This window comes from Serinus canaria, chromosome 3 (assembly GCF_022539315.1).
Source record: "Serinus canaria isolate serCan28SL12 chromosome 3, serCan2020, whole genome shotgun sequence".
NCBI lineage: Eukaryota > Metazoa > Chordata > Aves > Passeriformes > Fringillidae > Serinus > Serinus canaria.
In genome coordinates, this window is record NC_066316.1 from 568,909 (window position 1) to 587,304 (window position 18,396).

Genomic DNA, 18,396 nt, shown 5'->3' on the forward strand with positions numbered 1-18,396 from the left:
GATCACACTGCTGGAGCAGGGAGGTGGCACCAGATAACCCACTGTGGTCCCCTCCAAAGTGACTCATTCTGGGATTCTGTAACAAGGTGGGTAACCTTGTCACAAAAGGAACCTGCAGGAGCTGGTGCTGCCCCAGGGCCCCGCTGCACTCTCCCCCTTTCCTATACATCTGAGTAGCCACAGGAGCTCACAGGGGACCCCTGAGGACACCTGACTTCCCTTTGCCAGCCCATTAATCCCCACCTGCTGCCAGGCTTGTGCACCCACTTCTCTTCTGGCACGCCCATGGGATGGGATTCCTCCTGCCATCGCCCTGGCGTGTCAGGGGGCACCAGCACTGCCAACACTCCGTGTCTGACCGTTTCCCAGGGGTGCAGCAATGTCAGCACTGCCACAGCTCTGCCTGCCAGGGGCCACCGCAGGGCAGGCAGCTTTTCCTGCCTCCTGTGGCTGTAGCCAGCAGAGGAGCTGCCCTGGCAGCCCCAGGTCCTGCCTGCAGCATCACCCCCAGCCGCATCCACCTCTCCCACACACAGAAGGTCCAAGCAGGCTCCTTTTCACGAAAGTCTATTAAAGCAGGCGTGCAGGTTAAGGCGGCTACCGCAGCACAGCACTGGGCTCTCGTTCCCGCGGGAGGCAGCTGGGTGCTGCTGTGTTAGCCCCTCCAGGACGGGAAGGGCGCTGTCACCTCGTGGCGGTGTCTCTGTCCCAGGTCTTCTGCATCCCCTGGGGAGCTGGTGTGTTCTCCTGTTCCCGGCGGGGGCTGGGGGTCCCGGTGCTCTTACAGTGCTGGCAGGCGTGCTGGCCGGGCAGGAAACCCTGCAGGGGCCGGTGCACAGCCCGGGGGTCGCCAGGGTCTGCTGGGCGCTCTCCGGGGCTGTGGCACAGGCCCCCGCACCGGGGGACGGGCGCTGATCGGGGGCAGAACTCTGTGGGGCCGAGCAGCCTGGGGCTGCCCACCCGGCTGACTGAGCCGTGGCAATCCCTGGCGCCCTGGGGGTCGCCTGGGCCTCCTGGGCGCTTCCTGGCGCGGTGGCAACCTATCCGGGAGACGGCTATTGATCGGGGACTGAGCTTCCTGGGAATGAGCGAACTGAGCCTCAACATCCTTGGCTTGCCCAACCAGGTGCCATGGCAGCTCCTGGCTCCTGGCAGAACCGCCCGGAGGTAGCCAGGGACTCGTGGTTGCTCCCCGGGGCAGTGGCACAGGCCCCCTATGCAGAGGACTGCTGGTGGTCGGCTGCAAAGCTGTCTGGGGTTGAGCTTCCAGGGGCTGCCCGACCACCAGGTGAAGGAGCCACGGCAACTCCTGGTCTCCAGCAGAGTAGCCTGGAGGTTGCTGAGAGCTCCTGGCGGCTCCCTGGGTTGGTGGTCCTGGCACTCTATCCATGGGACAGCTACTGATCAGGGACTGAGCTTCCTCGGGCTGCCCATCCAGGTGAAGAAGCCATGGCAGCTCCGGGCTCCTAGCAGAGCAGTCCGGGGGTGGTGGCAGTGCTGGAGGGTCAGATTTTGGCAGGCAGCACCTGCCCCGCAGCCCCTGAGGAGGAGGCAGCTTTTCCTGTGCTGCCCTGGACCAGGGGACCTTGGTGGTGGGGGACTTGTCCTGGGATCGATGCTTTGCTGGCTGGGCCTTCTTCAGGGAACAGCCTGTGACCATCAGCCTCAGCCCCACAGTCAGACATGAGGACACGGCTGCCTGCAGGGGAACACAAGGGGCAGTGGGGGCTCGGGGTGCCTGGGGGGTGGCTGTCCCCAGCCCCTGGCCTACCTCCCTGTAGAGGAGCTCAAAGGCACCAATGGAGCAGGTGGGGTTGTCCTTGCGGTCGAGCACGAGGCGCAGCGTGTCCCGCTGGACGTTGGCGCACAGCTGGCGCGTCACCACCGAGGAGGGGCTCATGGTGGGGCAGGAGTTGATCTCCAGCAGCCAGGGCTGGAGGTCCTCCCCGATGAGAAAGTCGGCCCCAAAGAGCTCAAAGCTGCCCTTGCGAGAGCCCACTTGGTCCCGGGCGCAGCGCAGGGCGTTCAGGATTGCCGCCTTCATGCCGGGCACCATCACTCGCTGCCAAGCATTCGCCTGCCCCAGCCATGCCAGGTGGGCCTGGAACTGCTTGTTGGACCAGATCTTGTCGGGGGGCACACGGGGGTCCGGCTGCAATGTTTTGTACTGCTTCTGGATGGAGACGTTGCAGAGGTGCCTGGCACTGGGCAGGGAGAGCAGGGCTGGGTCAGGGGGTGCCGGGGGGCTGGGCAGCGCCAGCCGGGGCTCGGGGGGGGACACTCACGGCTCCAGGTGGCACAGGGAGAAGGGTCGGGAGCAGAAGCGCAGGTAGCAGTCTTGGTAGAACCAGGCAGTCAGTGGCTTCCAGTCGGTCACCACGAACCACTGCCGGATGTCGAATTTGGTGTTGAAGATGGTCAGCGGCCGCTCCACGTACTTCTGTACCACCCACTCGCACACTCCCTCCGGGGGGCTCGCACAGCTCTGCACCAGCTCCAGCACCTCCTCCAGCCGCGTCGTGCACACGATGCCTGGACAACACAGGGACGGTGGGATCCCTTCTCTGTGGGGATGTGTGTGCCCCACACTTCCCAGCCTTACCCCTGCCGCGGGATTTGGCACTGGGCTTGATGATCCAGATGTTGAGGTTGCCCTCTATGCCGAGCTGCGGCAGCTTCTCCTCCAGGCGCTGCAGCAGGTGCTGGCACCGCTCCCGCTGCTCCCTGCCCAGCTCCAGCCCGGCCCCCTCACTGTGGGGGGACAAGGGGGTCAGCACCGGTCCCCCCACCGTCCCCCCTGTCCCCGCCTCGCTCAGCACCCACTGTGCCACACGGTAGTATTCCAGCAGGAAGCGGTCCCAGTTGATGCATGTCCGGCAGGGCGACGGGGTCTTTCTATCGATGTCCTGGTGCCCTAGAACTCCCAGGTGCTGCTCACAGACCTCCAGGGCCTCCTCCACCAGCAGGGAATACAGGGGGGAGCACAGACCTGCTGTGGACAGCATGGGGTGAGATTCATGACGCCTGTGCCAGCCTTGGGGCTGAAGCACTGAGCCTTTCTGTGCGACGGGTGCCTTTGGAGCTAGAGCAGGGGATGGAGTAAGGGATCCCAAGCCACAGACATGAGCAGTGGCTCAGCCACCAAGCTCAGCCCTCGCCTCTGCCCCGCTCAGCCAGCTCTGTGCACTCACGTGGCACCTCGTCGGGTTTTGAGGGCTGCTCTGTCCCCACCGGCCTGTCCCCGCCCTTCTGCAGGGCCAGTTTGAGTAGGCTGCGAGCTGCGGTCAGGCAGAAATCGTCTGCAAGAGGGAAGCATCATCCCTAGCCAGTCCTGCACAGGACATGGGAAGACTGGAACATGAGGGGTCCTGGTGACAGGAGGGCAGCAGCCCCAGGCTCACCAATGAAGGCTTCCTTCTCGTCCTTGAACCCCAGCCGGTAGCACCGGGGGAAAAAGGTGTTGAAGTCGACTTGCTCAAACCAGGACAAGTTTTGCAGGCTTTGGCACAGTCCCTCCTGTTTAGAGAAGCTTGTAATTTCCTTCTGGACACCCGCACCCCTTGTGTTCCCTCCCTGAGGCCCCCGTGCTCCCACCTTGGTGCAAAGCGCGGCCAGCCGGGGATAGCGGTTCACCACCTCAATCCTCGGCAGCAGCTCCTGGTCAACGCTGCTCAGGCGAATGGTCCAGAGGAAGTTTGGCACCTGGTCCTGCACTAGGAAGGACTGCGGCAGGGAGTGGGCTGGGATGAGCCAGGGAGCCCCCACCCTGCCCCAGCCCCTCTCCCCAAGCTGAGCCTTGCCCCTGAGGGTCCCAGGGGAGGACGTGGGGAGCTGGGGCAGAGCTCAGCCCTAGCCCTCTTAGCTAACCATGAGGTCATGGATGTCTTCCGAGTCCTCGCTGCACTGCTCCTTGTCTTCCTTGTCTTCATCCTCCTTTTCCTCCTTGTTCTCCTTACCGTGTGCTGTGCCACATGGGTGTTGCAGGGGCTCTGCGGTGCCCAAGGAAGGCTGTGCCCCACCAGGCGGGTTCAGCACTGCCTCCCCCTGCTCATCACCTCCACCGCTTGCCCCCTTCTCCAGCTGCTGTTTGCTTTGGTCGCCAGGCTGCTGCTTCAGCTGCCTGCCATTGAGGGGCAGCTTCCTCTCCACCCAGCCCCGGGCGCGCAGCAGCCGGCGGATGACGGGGTAGGGGCCGTGCACTGTGAAGATCTTCTTCTCCTGCGGGAGAGCAGCGAGCTCAGCCTGCCCACCCCAGCTCCGGCTCGGCTCTGCTGAGCCACAGGCGCACGAATGGCAGCACGTGCCATCTCGGGGCTGCGTGAAATCAGCCCCTCACCTTAATGGCCTTCTCCACACGCAGCCTGGCCTTCCTGAGCCGCTCCGACTCAGCCGCGTACTGGTGGCCATCGCGGTAGCCGATGTTGGCAGCTGTCACCTGCCCTGTGAGGACAGCCCTACCTGAGCCCGCTGTCCCCGTGTCCCCAGCCTGGGCGTGGGCAGGGAGGGGGAGAACATGCTGACCTGTCTGCCTCTGCCTCACCAAGTCTGGGGATCCTGCCATGGCATTTCTGGACGTGCCAAGCCTTCTGCTGGCATCCCAGCTGCCCTCCACAGCCTCGGGATTCTGCACTGTTCCCTCGTCCTTGGCCTGCTGGGCCAGGGGCAGCTGGGATGTCAGCTGCTCAGGTACTGCCCCTGGCTGAGGGGCGGTGTGCCGGCAGGGCTGCTCTGTGTCACGCTGTCCCAGGCCAGCCTGATGGCGAGGGGAGCTGCGGGTGGCTCTGCCTCCTCCGGGCCAAGCAGGTTTTCCTATTCCCCCATCCCTTCGGGACTGCAGTGAGTGCCTGCACAAAACACAGCCTCCTTATTCTGTCACCACTGTGATGCCACAATGCAGGGTGCTCAAAGCAGCCTCAATACACAGATCCTGGTTCTCCCCTCTTGTGAGGGACTTTAACCACCCTGACAGCTGGAGAGGTGACACAGCAAAGTACAGACAGTCCAGGAGGTTCCTGAAAAGCTTTGATGATCCCTTCCTGACACAGGTAATGGAGGATCCCACAAGGAATGTGTGCTCCACATGGTTCCTAAGAATCATTTCCTGGTTCTTAGTGCTCAACCTTGCACTAAGAACCAGGAAATGCCTCTTTGGACATGTGAAGGCTGTAAACTGTCCTAGGTAACCTCCATGACAGAGCTCTGCCAGAAACATTTTACAGTATAATTTCTGAGTGCTGCTTGATTTTATTTTGATGGCTACTGTTCAGCAAATTGCCCCTTTGCTTCTCCTTCTTTCAGAGATGCAGTTTCATTTATGATTGTTCACGGGCTCCTTGCCCACACTGCCTTCTATGAGTTAACCAAAGCTCTACTATTTTTGTTATTTACAATCATCTGCAGCCAGCAGCAGTTTTATGCTGGCAGATAAAAATCACACACTGGTCATTCAGTGTTGTTTCACTCTGATTGCCCCGAGGGATCTGGTAGCAAGAACCTCAGTAACCCGGCTGCAGAGGTGGGTCACTATGTTAAACTGGCATCACAGACAGGACCCTTGGCTCTGGTGCAGTGATTGATGGGCTCCAGACCTGCTGGAACATTTTTCTCCAGGAGACGTCAGGACAACCCTCAGAGGGTCATCCTTGGTGAAAGCTTTGCAGCTCTCAGGAAGGCTCACGGGGAGCTGCTGAACTAGAAGTGGTTCAGAGGGAATGGGAAATGAATCAGGTGTTTCATATGGTCCTCCAGGAGGTGATGGAGCAAGATAAATCTCTTAGAAGGAAGTGAGAAGCAAAAAATTTGGAACAATGAATGTGATGTCAGTTTTGGATGACCCAGAACAGTGTTTGTTAATAACCCCCTCTGGAAGAGCTTAGGAAAAATTACCTGGCAGATGAAGAGATACATATTCAGGTTGGACATTAGAAGGAAGAAGGAATTTCTTCATGGAAAGGGTTAACATTGGAATGGGCTGCCCAGGGAGGTGGTGGAGGAGGTAAGGCAGAGGCAGGCAGGTCAGTTTAAGGAAAGACTGGATGTGGCACTCAGTGCCATGGTCTGGGTGACACAGTGGTCAAAGCCTGGACTTGATGCATCTCAGTGGCTTGGAACTCTGCAGTGCAGGTTTCCATCAGCACCTCTGTGAGACCCCTCCTTGATCTAAGAGATAACAACAGTCTGTGGGAGACATGGCAAATGGATTACAGATTATTATACAGAGATTGTTATCCTTTCAAGAAATCAGAAGGAAAACAACATGTGCCTGTTGTGGTGGAAGCAGTTTCAGGTCTCACGCGCACTTTGGCAAATGAACGGGAGAACGTGAAGGAAGTACAGGAGGCACTGTGATAGTCCTGGCTGTAAATTCTGAACTCTCTGGCCTCTACAGACAACTCAGAACATCGCTGTCTTAGCTAATTTCTGAATACCATCTTCATATCTGCATAGAGTAGAAGGGGAATGTATCTTCCAGGAAGAAGTTTTGTGTTGGGGTGAAGAAAGCCTTCTAAAGCTACACCTTTGCAAAAGATGTGTGTGTCACAACAGTGGCTATTCCATGAAGTATACTGAGCCAGCTCCAAGGCTTAGAATCACACGAGGATAAATCTTTTTCCAGACTAAACCCTCAACAAAAGATTGTGTGTAAGCAACATAATCTATAGAGGAAAAACTTGATAAGATTTTCTTTTATGGTAACTGAGATTTATTTACTGAGCACTGCGCAATTCCTTCCTTACGAAGGAGTAGCCTTTTACATCTTTGTCTCCTCAAAACATGTGCTGAAGTAGCTTTTTGCAGGTGCTGTGCTTATTTCTCAAATTTTCTATCAAAGATGGTTTTAAAATCTTCCATGTGACCACAAAGAGCAGCGCGTTCACGGAGCACTTCTCGTTGTTCTGCAAGCTGCATTGCTGTGGCATCAGGGCTCCATATCTACAAAATAAAGGTTTGTGTAGTTAATGTGGATGGGCCTTTTGCAAGAGAGGCACTAAGAAGATACTGTTAGCCAAAGAGAGGCACGTTCTAGCACTCCTTTCCACTGTGAGGCATAGAAAGGAAGCAGCGTGGCCTCCCAGCAGAACACAGGTCAACAATCTGTGTGTGTACAAACAGAGCATTCTCTTGTTGTCCCTTTCAATCTGTATCATGCCATGGACTCTGATTTCAGATAATGTAGGAAAGAAGATCTTAAGGTAATTATTTAAAATTACTGACTTGGGCTCACGATCCTCAGAGTGGAAAATAGTAATTAGCTGTAGAGTCATCAGCTATGCAGCCTCAGTCCTCTGAGACCATTGTAGAAACTAGCACAAATCAGGGTTAGGGAAATGATAAACAAACTCTAAACACAACTGCTCAGCCAGCAGTGGCGTTCTTTTCTGTTTTAAGGAGGAAAAAAATATTACAAAAATTACCTCACAATGATTATGTTGTTCTGTTTCTCAGTTATTTTTAAGTGTGTATGAACAAGACCCAGACAGAAAAGCTGTATTTCCACTATTCCAACTCTAGGCAGCAAATATTTAGTGTGCTGTGATCCATCTAGTTCAGTAACTGTCACTGCCAAAAGTCATCATGTGGTAACTAATCAACTGGGCAAGTTAGAAGTTGGTGACCATGCTATGCAAATAGACTCCTATCTTTTAAAAGCAGGAGAATAAAAATACATGTCATAAATGTAGTTGCATTTTTATTTTACTGTGGCTGCACTTTAATCCAATTTTAAAATCTGATAAGAGATTTTGATTTTGATAAGAGATTTTGATATATAAAACAAATATTTGATTTCCACAAATATATGTCTTTTATATATATTTGTGTAATTATAACTTATACATTCACAAACTCTTTAATTTACTCTTGCTTGGTGGCAACCTCTCCAGGTTGTGTCACATCATCTCAAAGTTAGATGAATGCTTGGATTGTTCTGGGTTTTGATCTCAGCAAGAGATCAAAACCATCAAACTCAAAAAGAGTCACCATGGAACTGCACTCCTGTTTTGCTGCTGTACATACTCTCCTGGGTCTGAAGGAGATGTCATTTTCGTCTTCTCTCGCTGCCAAAGACTTCCAATAAGCAGAACTGTCCTTATGGGAACGCTTTGTCTTTTCAGGAACAGCTTCCTCCTCAGGTGGCGGAGATGCATCTGGAGACTGAAGGGCAAGAAGGTACCAATTGTACCAATACATCACGTTCACAAGCAAGGCATGCATCCTGCATCTTCTGACACTCTGCTACCATGTTTACTGGGGGGGGATTTTTCCTAATCTCTTCAGAGCCTGTTTCTGTCAAAACTGATTTTTTAAAATCAAAAACTGCAAGGGCCAACCTCTTGAAAGGTAAAAGGCACCTCTCAACCTTGGGCACTAAAACATTAACTGCTCTTGGTGACTCCCAAGACAGTCACCTTGTACCACTGGTGATCCCATCCTCTTCCAAGTGAGGAATAAACAGGCACCTAAGGTTGTCTTCCTCCTGCCTCTGAAAGTCCTGTGCTGTCCCTGACATTCAAAACCTTTGTGCAAGGTGATGCCAACATTTAGCTACTGGGACATATTTACTGCACTGTCCAGGGCAGCTGAAGGACACCTCCAGCCACGCAGATACAGTTTCATCTTCTCCCTAAATAGCATGCTGGATGTGACTGAAAGTGCCACGGGTGATCAGGAAGGTCTCATCCACAGGAGGAGAACCCGGACGTGGGCATGGAGGCTGGTGTCAGCTTGGGAATAGGGTGATGCTGAGCTGCTCAAGACTCCCAGAGGGTGCAGGAAAAGCATTCAGAAATAAAACAGGCAAACATCCGTGTGGGATTTGAGAAACAGGACTCAGGTAAATGGTGGAAGAGGAAGGATATGGGACAAAATGGAAAATAGGAAGTTAGCATGCCTGGTATTGTCTCAGTGAGTTCAACTAGGAGAATAAAAAACCTTTTAACCAGTTTGAAGGGCATTGCTCTTATCTTGTGAAAAAAGAGGTTCTTCCTTTAAGAAATTATGGTTACCAGTTGTTCAGTGTTTACCACAACAGAGCTGGATGACCATATACTTCAGAAGGAGGGAAAAAGAAAAGGAAATCTTTTTCTGTGTCCGTTAGTGATACAGGACATCATTCTAATGTGTGTCTGGGGAAGACACGAAATTTGTCTAATTAGCAAGAAAAATTTCAACAAGTGAACAAGTTCTAATACTCACAAGAACAGTATGGGCATCTGAAAACAATCACTTTAACAAAGCTGCCCGAGTTACAGCGTTAGAGAGGAACAGGTGGCAAAGAAAGGAAAGAAAGCAGCTCCCTGCTAACTGTTAGCCAATCAGTCCTTTGTTACCATCCCTCATACCTCTGTTTTCACAGATTTCGGTGGCTCTGGTGGTTTTGGCTTCCCACCTTTCGCTGTCTTTGCTTCTTCTTTTTCTTGTTCTTCTGCCAAAATTTGCAGTTGATTTTCAAGCAGTTCAATTATTGTAGCATCTTCAAATACTTCAGCAAGATCGAGAGCACTCCTTCCTGTATTTAAATAAATAAATATCTGTGTAAACCATGAAAATTAACTTTGGCACTGGTTTACTGCAACTGGACAATCAACTGAATTTAATATGGCCAGTGTTTTATTACCCATCCGATGTGCCAGCAGCGTGCCTGACTTTGGTGTGAGGACCAGCGGTCATCAGAACTGCTTGCAGAAATAGGACCTGGCAGAAATGAGCCCTGAGACTTGTTTTGCAGGAATATTGCAGGAATATTGCAGGAATTCTCATACTGCTTGCTTTGTTCTTATGTTCTGCTATTTGCAGCTTAATACACTGGTCCTGCAGGTTGTCATTTGATCTGTGAGAGCTGAGAGCATTTAGCACTAGGAGATGGTCTGCATTCCTGACCTTGTGCTGTGCTGGCCATCTCCTTCTGCCTGTGCTTGCTCTGTGGCTGGCAAGGGAAAGCCCCCTGATGTAAATGAACAGCTTCAGTGCTTAATGAAGGAAAAAAATCTGTCCTGGTTCTTAGGAGATTCTGGCTATAAAGTATCTGTGAGACTGAACTGCTGTGTGAATCACAACTCCACAAGATATAAGGAATAAGGAATACACATCCCTGCTACAAGCAGGGTTTCACTGCTAAGCATTTTGGCTAGGAAAGTCTCATTGTGTAGCAATGTTGCTTCCTATGTTTGAGCAAGAAAGTTGATGCATGTGAACTTTTAAATTACTCTGGAGACAGTGAAAATAACTCTGAAGGAGGGACCTGCTGTGAGGAGGTAACACTTCAGTATCAGCTCAGATTTGGTTTTCTGTTAAATATTTTTTTCTCAGGAGTTATATCTACATGTAGAGCAGCAAGGAAGTTTTTTAACCAGGGCTGCCTGTGCCTAAAAATAAACCACTTAAATGAGTGGCAGACTATACTCTGAGCCACAGCTGAAATCTAATTTTCCCTCAAATAATAATAACTAGATAGAATGTTTTCATTAAAGCCACTTATAACTCTGTATGTATCTTGTGAGGAGTAACAGTCTCCTGAATGGAATAATTAATCACGTTACTTCATTTTCTAGATATGCAAAGCCCAAAAAAGCCTTTTTTCATTAATTATTCCAGACTGGAGGAAACTAACTGAACCTGTTCCTTCATCCCAATCCTGACAGCAACCCTAAATGCAGAACAACTCTCCAAGTGTTCCCGGTGTTTTTAACAGAGAAACAGCCTGTTTTGGAGACATTGCTATTTACCATTGCTGTCTAAAGCCTGGAGGTCAGCACCTGCAGTGATTAAGAAATAGACCATGTCCAGCCTGCAGGCCTCAACGGCTCTCATCAGCGGGGTGGCTTCGCCTACTGCAGGGGCGTTCACGGCTGCTCCCGCCTTCACCAGCACCTCAGCGATATCCAGGTGTCCATTGTAGCAGGCATGGTGCAGAGGGGTCCACAGGAAGTTGTCTGTTGCGTTCACATCAGCCCTGCACAGGGTAAGAGCAGCTGTGGCAGCTGAAGCACCTGGGTACTACAGTAACAGCCCCAGCTCCCAGTGCAATCAACTGGAACTGCCCACTGCAATGGTATATTCAATGTAAACAGCTATTTTCATATTGCTATTCTGAACCTATCTGAGTCCCTGAGCTTGACATGGAATAGTAATTGTAAGTGTGCCTGGGTGCTGCTCATGTCTCCCCCTAAGCCATCAGTGTCCTCCACGTGGAGCTTTTCATGGGCGCAGGAAAAAACACAGGCATTCAAGCACCTTAGTCCTGTAAAAGGCTGCTAGTGCTCCAGCTTCACCTAGAATGGCAGAAAGCAGATTCGGGAACTCCAAAAGTTCACTTCTGGGCTAAGAACAGGTGCTACAGGACATGTGCAACACTGCAGAGCTTGCCTGCACGGGAGGGAAGTGTTCACCTTTCCTTTCAGTCTTGCTACCCTCTGCCTGCTCCATTTCTCTGCACTGGCTTCTCCCTTTGACAAACGAGTTACACAAGGTCTGCCTTGGGAGTCTGAGCACTGAAAAACTATTCATCTGTTGTGCTGCTGGGCTAGGATCTGTGTTTGCTCCCAAATTTAAACTGGGATGCTCTGCAGAAAGCAAGGGCTAGTTCAGGGGAGATCCCTGCAACAGGCTGCCTTTGGATGAAACTGGGAGGAAAAGCATTACCACCCTAGAGGTCCTGAAGGGAGTTAGGGACACTGTCCCTCTTACTTGGTGGACAAAAAGCTGCTGTCTTCCCAAAAGACAAGGAGGAAGGAAGAAAGAACAGTTATGAAGGAAGCTGCTTCCAGGGATAGCTGTTTGCTCTTCAGGTCAGGTGATTGTCTAAATAAAAGCACGGATTAATCTGTTCTTCTTCCCTTGTTTAAATTTTTAATCTTTTTCAGAATTCTATCTTTGATGAGATCTCAGCACAGTAAATTCCCCTGACCTACCATGTTTATCTCTCTTATCTTTCAGTCACTAAGCTGTTATGGTTTATTTGTATGCAGTTTTCATTTGTTTTCATTCTCATTAAAATGAGCTCCTTCAGTTATTTCACTTTCTCTCTCAACCCAAACTCTTTGCCTGCACTCAGACTCTGTCTGTCCCTGAATCCTTTTTCCTAACTTCATCCTATCAGAAACAAACCATTCAACGGGAACAGGGACAATACAGCACTGATTTAAAAATTCCTTGGCACTTTCTGCCCATCCAGCACAGAATTTCCCATCAGACCAAATTTCATTTGCTTGTAATTCTTTCTAAAGGAAGAAAGAAAGTAGATACCACCAATTTAATTTTAAACATAATAAATGTTAACCATCCAGCTGGATAAATGTTTTGTTTTGCATTCAATATGGATTTGTGGTTCTGTACTGAAAAGCTTATATTGCAAAAGGTATTTGAATGCCCATGCTAAACTGCAAGCCCACAGTGCTGAGAGATGCAAACCTAAATGCTACTGATAACTTTCCTCTCCATTTTCATTTCTGTCTATTGAAAAAAATCTCAAAACTGGTACTATTTTTTCAAGCTAAGTTATTGTGTTTCCAGTGCTGTCTACTGAGTGCTCGGGAAAAGGAGTAGAGATTAATCTGGTGGATTATTTTGGTAGCTTCTACATCTTTATCTTCAGAAAACCTGAATATACACATTACCCAATTTTCCATATGCTCTAGGAATGTCAGTTAATTAATTATCAGGGTGTGGAAAGATCCATGTGCTGTTAGTCTTTGCAGGAATCAGAGCAATGCTTACAGCCCCTTTCCTTGAGATATTACTATTAACATGAATTCTATCTATGTATAGTAGAGAGAGAACCGAGTTAACGTAAATATCTTTTGAAAATGTTCATTTAAGCAATTATGTGAAGGACTGTAGGACCACAGCAGTCTGACAATAAGAGATTATGCTACTACACAAGCATGACTGAATCTTTCTAAAATTGCTTTCATTTTTAACCTGTCATTGAGATTTTTCACAAGTGTGTCTGCAGGCTACAGAATTGCTGAAGCACTTCTAAAATGAGGAGCTGGCTAATTAGTAGCAGGGGCTTCTGATGTAAATCCTGCTGTTTCAGCCTGCCTCAGCCGCAGAAGGAAGTGAAGGTTTAAACCAGGCCTGTGGAACAGGAAAGCCCAGGATCACCTCGATGATTTCAGGCAAGTCCTTCGAGTCAGATTTCCCCAAAATCCCTTCCCAGTTTTGAGAGTTCACTTGTGAGGATGCACTACTTGATGCACTACTACTTGGCTATGAACCTCTGCTGCTGACCAAATGTCAACAGCCAGACACCAAAAATTGCAGTCCTGGGGAACTTGTCTCTTGGTTGTTTTCATTTCCATGCTACTAAATTGTGAAAAATAATAACCTTATCCCTGTGACTTGAGATCTTAGGGAAGTAACTTGAATATTAAACGTTATGTAAGCAAAAAACAAACCATAGCATTTTGCATCCAGACATTTACCGGATATTTATGGTTTTGAAAGCCTTCCCAAAACAGCAATTAAATTGAAATTATCTTACCCCTTTTCCAGAAGAAACTCCACAAGAACTATGTTGCCACTTGCACATGCAACCATCAAAGGTGTTTTGTAATATTTATCTTTTATGTCTACTGGCACGCCCTGGTCGAAGGCTCTCTGCAGAGACACAAAGTCTCCTTCTCTGACCAGGTAGTTGATATCCATGAGGGTTTTCCTGGGCTCCTCCACGTACCAGGCGCGGTCATCGAACACGGGGTGGGCGGAGTGGAGGGCGCGTTTGAATCGCTGCTCCTCAGGGAGGGTTGGGACAGCCTCGACCATGTAGGTAGGGAGGCCATCTTCCCTGAGGGGACGTTCACTCTTGGGGACTACACAGATTGGCACAGGGAGGCCCTTCTTGCCTTTCTTTCTTTGCGGTTTCTTCTTCTTCTTTGGTTTGGGCCCAAAGGAGGACAGCAGAAAGGTTCTCTGCAGGTATTTTGAGCCTTTAAAAAAGTCATCCAGGCTGATCTTGTCAGAAGATACTTCATGCTTTTTAGCAAGAATTTCTATTTGTTCCTGATCCACGGTGCCCCAGCGCTTCCGAATGACTGCCATAAAATCACTTTTGGATACTATCTCATCTTCTTCCTCGTCAATCTCAAACTCCTTGCGGATGTCATCCTCGTGCTGCAAGGACCAGTCATACACCTGCAGGTACCAGGCAAGGATCTTATCTGGCTTCTTCTTTAAGGCTTTTTCAGCTTTGCGCAGCACTGCTGCTGCTGCTTTAAACCCACCGGCCTTGGCAACATCCCTTGGGGTCAGTTTGATCAAGTTGGACCATGTAGGATCACAGCCTAGAAATGTGGACACAATATGGCTAATAGTGCAGTGGAATTCCTAATTATATAAGAAACTTGTAATACACAGGCAACTCGTTGCCACAGGACTACAATTTCATATGAATAGCAGTGGTAGGTGGAACCACATCACTGATCCCAGGCTGGAAGGTCAGCCACATGTCCATATTTTTTTCCCAAAGGGAGAAGCATTGAGCAACCCGTGCTCTATTTATTTATCTACTCATGAATATGCATAAAGAGAATTCAGTGAAAACTTTACAGTTTTACTTGAAGTGGTGTGCACAGTCAAGAAGCAAACTAAGATTAAAGTGTCACTTACTTCTATACCCCAACATTGCAATTTGGCAATGGATCACTTGTTTGATCACAAGAACAGAATGTGGGATTTTGCATGGTGCTCTTGGATCAAAGCTTGAAGTGCCATGATCATCTGATCAAGTCAGGAAAGATCACAGCTGCTTCAGGGCATGTTTCAGTACCCATGGGCATGAAGTTTTCCTCATGACTGCACAGAGATTTTTTTAAAGTGATCATCAAATCAAAAATGTATTTTCTATTGGAAGGTTCAATACAATACATCCAAACCCAACTAAACCCAGAACCACCCAATACTGTCCAACACTAAGTTATGCAAACTCCTGGTGTTTCTGCTGCTTTCTTTGAGAAATGTTTTCTCATCCACATGAGATAAGAGCCTCTGTTAGGCCCTTCTGAATAAGAATTTTGCCACAGGGTGCCCAAGAGACAAATCCTTGAGAGATACCCAAATGAAATCTTTCCTTTAGCACAGAAATAGAATACAGATAATAGTTGTGAAGTAATTTAGTTTTAATGTACCTCTTTGTCCTATATACCTGCAGCAATCTGTAAATCCTCCCTCTGCAGCATAATGAAGTGGTGTGTTACCATTCATAGCAACTAGTTTCAAGTCTGCACCATAACCTGAAATAATCGTCAGAATCTAGAAAAACAAACAGAGTCCCACAAAACATCTTGTCTGTTCTTAACACGTGAAAATGTGAGATTGATTTACAAATAAATGCAATATTTTACATTCCCATTCTAATGATACAATTCTCTCTCATGTCCAGCTGATCAATGCACATATAACATTAATGTTTTCTATAGTATTATGCTTATTTAACTGATGAAACAGAAACCTTGTGTAGTTGTAGACACCAAGGACAATCTTCTTGCCAGCTCATTGTGAGCCCCGTCTGGCCTGTCTATCACTGCTGGAATCCCTTTGATGCTTACAAAGAATCTGCTTTTGATTACTGATCATTATGCTTTGATCAGCTGAGACAACGGACTCAAAAAAAACCCAACAAAAACACACTCCAAAAACCCAAAGCAAAACCCTGTAACAACAAAAAACCCAGCCAGGTTTGGCTTTGCAGCAATGCTTTCACACCACAAACGTTAATACCTCTAAAAAGCCTCCTTTGGCGGCGAAATGTGCGGCACTGTGTCTCTCGAAGTCGAAGAGGTTGACGTCGGCTCCCCTCCGGAGCAGAGCCAGCACCACGTCGGCAGCGCCCTCCCTGGCCGCCTCCATCACGGCCGTGCGGCCGGTGGCCTGCAGGAGCAGAGAGCACTCCCGGCTGGTGCCATGGGCAGGGCTGCAGCCGGGCACCTGCCTGCCCCGGGCTGCCCCGCAGCTGGGAGCCTCCTTTCAGCTGTTACTGGCGGCAACCCACGAGCCGCACAGCCTCAAAGATACCGGCAGGCGAGCTTTCGGAATCTGCTCATAGCGCTGCTAAGAGAGAGCAGCCAGATGCCAGCAACTCAAGCACACTGACGGCTTGAGTCCCTTCAGTGATGCCCATGAAAGTCAACTCCTTAGTTAAGGAATCCTGCAATCTGTGGGTATCTTCTCATGCGTATTTACAACATCTAACGCAAAATACCACCTCGCATTATGGATGCAGGAGCATGAGGAGCTGTGGCTGGAAGAGTGCTATGGGGAAGGCAACGCAACCAGGGAATTTCACTATGGTTCTATGAGGAAAAGTCCACTCAAATACATTAATATTGTCTTTTCCTAGATAATAATGGATGTTTGCTTTGGATAACTCCAAGGGAAAGCCTGAGCTTCTTGATTTATCAACAGCACAGAGCTTCAGTCTTTCAGGTCTTTGTCAAATTAAAGAAGCAAACAAATAAATGATTAAGGCGTACAAAATAGAAAAAAGTTTCTCATGCCTTGTTCCTGCCTTTATTGCTCATCAAATTTTCCCTACCTTTTAGTGAATATTATTCACTAAAATAACTTTTAATGAATACTATTTCAACTCTGAAAATCTAAGGACACATCAAGACAAATACAAATCAGCACTGCTCCACTGAAGTACAGTGAACTGCAGTTCCTAACAGCTGACCCAGTTACACGTAAGTTTGGGGAAATATTTGCACTCTAAACCTACAAAAATTGAAAAGAACACTTAAATCCCTCTCCTCCCAAAAAAGGGTGGTACAGAAGAGGGGAAGAGGTATGGCCACATAGTTAAGCAATTTTCACTGCTTTATTATTTAATGTGAGGATTTAAGGTCATGTACTCTGCTCTCTACTCCTGTATCTGTTCTTAGTTACAGAAAGGCTCCTACCGGATCTCTTGCATGGGGATCTGCTCCTTTCTCCAAGAAAATCAGGCACATATCTTTAACCTCATGAGCTTGCTCACAGGCTTGTAGAAGCAGAGACCTCCCAGCAATGGTACAGTTGTTAATATCGGCACCATAATCCAAGGCAATTTGCAGGCAGTGGGTGTGGCGAACTGTAGGTGAAAGGCAGTAAAACAAAATACCTGCAAAGGAAACCAGTGGGGATTAGGGTGCAAAAGGAAATTACCACAAGAGTTGTAAGGCCGTGAGCATTACAGCTAACCAGGCTGCAGCAGAGACCCTTTCACTGAGAGTGTAGCCATGCAAAAAAGATTTCTGCTTCAGAGACTTTGCTTGAGGAGAAAACCAGAGCTCAGTATGTCACAGGCCATGGGAGGAATGTGAGTCTCAATTTTAAGTTACCTCTCAGCTCTCTGCTGAGGAGACTTATGATTTAAAGGCCTAGAATTATTTCCATTTTCATCAAAGCTGTTATGGCCAACAGCTTCTGTTGGGCTGTAAGGATAACCCTCAAGCACAGCTCCTCTCCGCAGGCAGGACACGCCATGTGCAGTAAGTGTGCCCCACAGTTAAGGGATTGCTCTGTGGTACTTCCTTCTCACTCACCTTTGCCTTCATTATCCACGGCAGTCATGTCTGCGTTAGCTTTTGCTAATATTTCCACAATGGCCTCAAAGCCCAGCTCAGCTGCCTTCATGGCTGGTGTGCAGCCCATGTTGTCGCGGACGTCGGGGCGCGCTCCGTGCTCCAGCAGGAAGCGGCACATCTCAATGTCGTTTTTCATGGCGGCCACGTGGGAGGCACTGTATCCTTCCTTGGGCTCGGTGTAATTAATGAGATCTGGGAATCCTTTCTCAATCAGGTTTTCTATTTGCTTCTTGTCTTTCTCGTGAACACACTGAAGAAGTTTGTAGATCTGTAAGTTTAGAAGCCTTTTATCTACTGGTAGCATCCCAGGATAGGGAAGCTTTTCTTCTTTCAAGGAAGTACTTTCTGCACAGACAAAAAAGAAACATGTGATCTCACAGAGGAGAGTATAATGACATGCCAGTAAAATCAGGAATCAGACCTTGTTCACAGAATGAAAATATCCACTTTACCTGGACAGAACACTAGGTTTTGAACTAATTTATCTTTTACTGTGGACAGCACATATAGAGACTATATAAACCTAAGTAGCACCTTACAAAATTTTTCTTTCTAGTCATCCAACTGTTCTGAAGAGGTCTCATTCAAGGAGAAAATTAAGTTAAGAAGCTGTAGGGTAACTGCTCTCCATTCAAGGAACTGTTATAATCTACAGTCACTTGGAAGCCTAAGGGGAGGCTGTTCATCTGTTATTTTCAACGGGGGAAAAAGTCACAAGACATCGTGTCCTCTGCACTTCCTGAAACATAAAATTGATACTAAAATTTACATTAACATCACCTCATCAGTGCCTGAGCACCTTCCTTGTTTTCTGGGTTTTTTTTTTCTGGTAGCT

The 18,396-nt window shown here is 48.7% G+C and overlaps 2 protein-coding genes across 2 annotated transcripts; both read right to left on the bottom strand.

The window, feature by feature from the left end:
* Positions 1-684: 684 nt before the first annotated feature.
* LOC103819307 (tubulin monoglycylase TTLL3-like) lies at positions 685-4,561 on the bottom strand. The gene is made up of 13 exons (XM_050972701.1): positions 4,541-4,561; positions 4,337-4,486; positions 4,109-4,218; positions 3,868-4,063; positions 3,595-3,723; positions 3,402-3,516; positions 3,192-3,299; positions 2,824-2,989; positions 2,603-2,751; positions 2,286-2,532; positions 1,772-2,204; positions 1,527-1,699; positions 685-1,078 (listed from the first exon to the last, which is right to left on the bottom strand). Exons 1-13 carry the CDS (start codon positions 4,559-4,561, stop codon positions 685-687), a joined length of 2,391 nt encoding a protein of 796 aa, XP_050828658.1.
* Positions 4,562-6,689: 2,128 nt separating this feature from the next.
* On the bottom strand, positions 6,690-17,914 carry ANKEF1 (ankyrin repeat and EF-hand domain containing 1). The gene is made up of 9 exons (XM_009093792.4): positions 17,520-17,914; positions 16,896-17,095; positions 15,718-15,867; positions 15,126-15,249; positions 13,484-14,282; positions 10,725-10,951; positions 9,342-9,508; positions 8,017-8,154; positions 6,690-6,933 (listed from the first exon to the last, which is right to left on the bottom strand). Exons 1-9 carry the CDS (start codon positions 17,863-17,865, stop codon positions 6,808-6,810), a joined length of 2,277 nt encoding a protein of 758 aa, XP_009092040.3. The 5' UTR covers positions 17,866-17,914; the 3' UTR covers positions 6,690-6,807.
* Between the last annotated feature and the right edge of the window lie 482 nt (positions 17,915-18,396).

Excerpts from the sequence above, each read along its gene's own strand:
- LOC103819307 (XM_050972701.1), bottom strand. The coding sequence starts at position 4,561 with ATGGCAGGATCCCCAGACTTG. Across the intron at positions 4,064-4,108 it reads AATGGCAGGCAGCTGAAGCA|CGGTGGAGGTGATGAGCAGG; the intron begins GCAGCCTGGCGA and ends GAAGGGGGCAAG. Across the intron at positions 3,724-3,867 it reads AAGACATCCATGACCTCATG|TCCTTCCTAGTGCAGGACCA; the intron begins GTTAGCTAAGAG and ends TCCCTGCCGCAG.
- ANKEF1 (XM_009093792.4), bottom strand. The coding sequence starts at position 17,865 with ATGCTACCAGTAGATAAAAGGCTTCTAAACTTACAGATCTACAAACTT. Across the intron at positions 17,096-17,519 it reads CGTGGATAATGAAGGCAAAG|GTATTTTGTTTTACTGCCTT; the intron begins GTGAGTGAGAAG and ends TTTCCTTTGCAG. Across the intron at positions 8,155-9,341 it reads CGAAATCTGTGAAAACAGAG|TCTCCAGATGCATCTCCGCC; the intron begins GTATGAGGGATG and ends CTTGCCCTTCAG.